The sequence below is a fragment of the Cibotium barometz genome, chromosome 51 (assembly GCF_041138505.1).
Source record: "Cibotium barometz isolate CiBa-2024 chromosome 51, ASM4113850v1, whole genome shotgun sequence".
In the NCBI taxonomy this organism is placed as follows: Eukaryota; Viridiplantae; Streptophyta; class Polypodiopsida; order Cyatheales; family Cibotiaceae; genus Cibotium; species Cibotium barometz.
In genome coordinates this window covers 11,725,999-11,728,754 of record NC_141096.1, presented here as the reverse complement: position 1 = coordinate 11,728,754, position 2,756 = coordinate 11,725,999, and the positions used below count along the sequence as shown (strand labels likewise).

Sequence of the window (2,756 nt, the reverse complement as noted above, 5' to 3'; positions counted from 1 at the left end):
TATGTCAGTGATCCCCTCAAGTAATAATGGTTCTCATAAGGCTTTTGCACCACTTGTCTTCTATCTGTCATGAAATGAAAGCAGATCATCTCATCTATTTTTATCAGATGAGATGAATCTGTCTAATCAAGCAAACAGACCACCTATGAACCATAAGACAGCACAGAAGTGCAAGGAATGGGACTTGCAATCTCTTCATTAGAAACCCTGTTCCACCGTCTCTCCAAAGAGAAAACCTATCACCTATATCTTCAAAGCGTCCAATCCTGTCACCAACCTTGCCGATTCCTATCCAAACCAAACTGTGAAACCTAAAAGAAAATTATAGGTTCCCTGTTTTAATATAACAGAGCTTACTTAACTTAAAGAAGATGCCCCTCAAGAAAAGAGATGAGAACTCTAAATTATACACACCAACACCTTAAATCAGTGTCACCTCCACTGATTATTTGCTCTCAAGACTCTACTGCACATAGATTATCTCTTCTTGGCTTATTGGAGCAGCAAGTTTCTTCTGGCTGCGTTGGCCCCGTAGGTGAGACGGCCCCCTTTTTCTGAAAACAAAGGCCATATAGATGTAGGCGGCATCCCATTCGTCCATAGAGATGCTGTCTTTAGATGATCCATCACCAAGGGCGCCCAATTTCCTCATTAACTCTGCAAAATCTGGGTTCTTGATATGTTCATGGACAAACTCATGAAAATTTTTCTTATAAACCAGCTCCAAGCTATACTCCTCTGCAAGAGCTTTGAACATTTGGAAGGGGACCAGCCATTCTGGACAGTCCACTGCATCCTCAAGGTGGAATTCGTACTGAATTCCAAATGGCTTAGATGGTGGGAACTTCTTCTCAAAGTAGTAATCATCAAACTTGATGTTGTAGCATGTGTTCCCAAACTCCAGCCCTTCTGTTTCCCTGAGCTTTCTCACAATCACATTCGCATCTGGGATGGTTCCAATGAAGTAGCCACCCTGCTTCAGGACGGCCGACACATTCTGCAATGCAAGCCGTGCTCTCTCTATACTTGCCCATGAGTAATGCAAGGCAAACTGGCAGCTGCAGATGTCAAAGGGTGCCTCATCTTGCAGCACTTCATCTAAGGGTACAGCAAAACAGTCCGCGCAGATAAGCCGGGCGGGGAAAGAGAATGTGTTTCTTCTCTTCATGTGGCCAGCCTCACCATTGTACCTAGTCCTGGCATCCTCAAGGGAGCCTTCAGCAATGTCTATACCCACATAGTAGCCAATATTTGCTTTGTCCCACTTGATCAAGTCACCGCCCTTACCGCAGGCGATGTCGATGACAGAATCTCCTCTCTTGGTGTAGGACTGTACGAGCACACTCTTGATCCAGTTGTTGAGCTTCTTCAGATGGATGATGGGGCTGGCTTCTCTCTCTTCGACTGTTTGGTTGGATCTGTTGCTGTAATGCTCCGCGATGAGCTGCTGCCTTTCATCAGTGGGGGGAAGTTCATCGTAGGTGAGCCGAGGCTTGGTAGGAGCAGGCAGGATAGGTTCGTGGAAACTACGCTTCTTCTGTTTCTGGTTGATCATTTCTGGCGGAAACCCTGGTATGTGCAAAACCCTAATCTGCAAAAAAACCCTAGCGACAAACCCTAATCAGCAGAAAATTCCTGATCCGAGGAAACCATAAAGCTCTAACCCAACCTAACAAGGCTGGGACAACACAAAGAAGCCCTGGTCCGTGAAACTACTCACCATCAGAAAGAAAAACGGTTGATCTGAGAGATCCCGGGCTGAGCCCTAACCCTAATCTGATTTGCCAACGCTCACTTCACACGCATCACACGCACGCACATTTCACACAAGCCGACCCGGTCGACCGGACATCATATTACCCTCCTTGCAGCCACTTGTCACGTGATGATTGGCTGTTTGATCTCCCGTGCCCAAGTTCATCCTTTCCACACTAGCAGGCTCGTTAGCATCGCAACATCACGCTCGAGTGCAACAGATGAGGTTCTAACCTGAGGCCTCTTCCCAAAAGACTTCGCCCCACTAATCACTATATTACACCAAGGATGATTTTTGATGGACTAGGTCAACCTTCAAAACGATGGGATTCGTAGAAATAGTGCGCGTTTTTTCACAATTTACCTTATTTTTTAACGGCCACTCAAAATAAGGTGGCTAACGGCCATAATGCCCAAAAACGGGCATGACACCCATCGAAAAGCAACCCTTCTCAAGACCTTGTCCTTCAATTTTCAAGGCGATCGAGCCAGCTTCACACATGTTTATCCATGATATTGATAAGGATGCAACCAAGGGCCTGTATCATGGATCAACAATGAGACATGTCATGGGCTGACGAGCCCAGCAAATCAAAGGATTGTATGTGTTTGTTGGAAATTGGGGGCCACTTCCTAGGAGGTCACCCATCCCAGTAGTGTTCAAGCCACTACACGCTTAACCTCCACCACTGTAATCCCTTCCAAGCCACGAAAATTGGTGAAGGAGGGATGATATTGGCCCTAGTCTTCTATTATTTATGTATGATCTCATTATGCCTATCACTATGCATGTGGTATGTAGACGGCTAGGCCATGACCTTCCAACACCCTCCCTCGATGGGTACCCAGAGGCGCTAACGACACTTGGCTCAGAGGTTTGCCTGCTCTCACAAAGATGTCACCTAGCTATTCCAGCATATGCCCGCCTGCTAGTGATTACGCTGGGCATACCAGCATGATGTAGCCTTCTTAGTCGTACACAGATTTGGCCTTCGTTCAGC

The 2,756-nt window shown here is 46.4% G+C and overlaps 1 protein-coding gene across 2 annotated transcripts; it reads right to left on the bottom strand.

Annotated features, from left to right (window-relative positions):
* Nucleotides 1-383: 383 nt before the first annotated feature.
* Nucleotides 384-1,902, bottom strand: LOC147609324 (mRNA cap guanine-N(7) methyltransferase 1-like). 2 transcript variants are annotated; one of them, XM_086787866.1, is made up of 2 exons: nt 1,721-1,902; nt 384-1,591 (listed from the first exon to the last, which is right to left on the bottom strand). In XM_086787866.1, exons 1-2 carry the CDS (start codon nt 1,721-1,723, stop codon nt 464-466), a joined length of 1,131 nt encoding a protein of 376 aa, XP_086643992.1. In that variant the 5' UTR covers nt 1,724-1,902; the 3' UTR covers nt 384-463. The 2 variants fall into 2 exon arrangements, with proteins under 2 accessions (XP_086643992.1, XP_086643993.1); XM_086787867.1 differs by having other exon boundaries at nt 384-1,604; nt 1,721-1,897.
* Between the last annotated feature and the right edge of the window lie 854 nt (nt 1,903-2,756).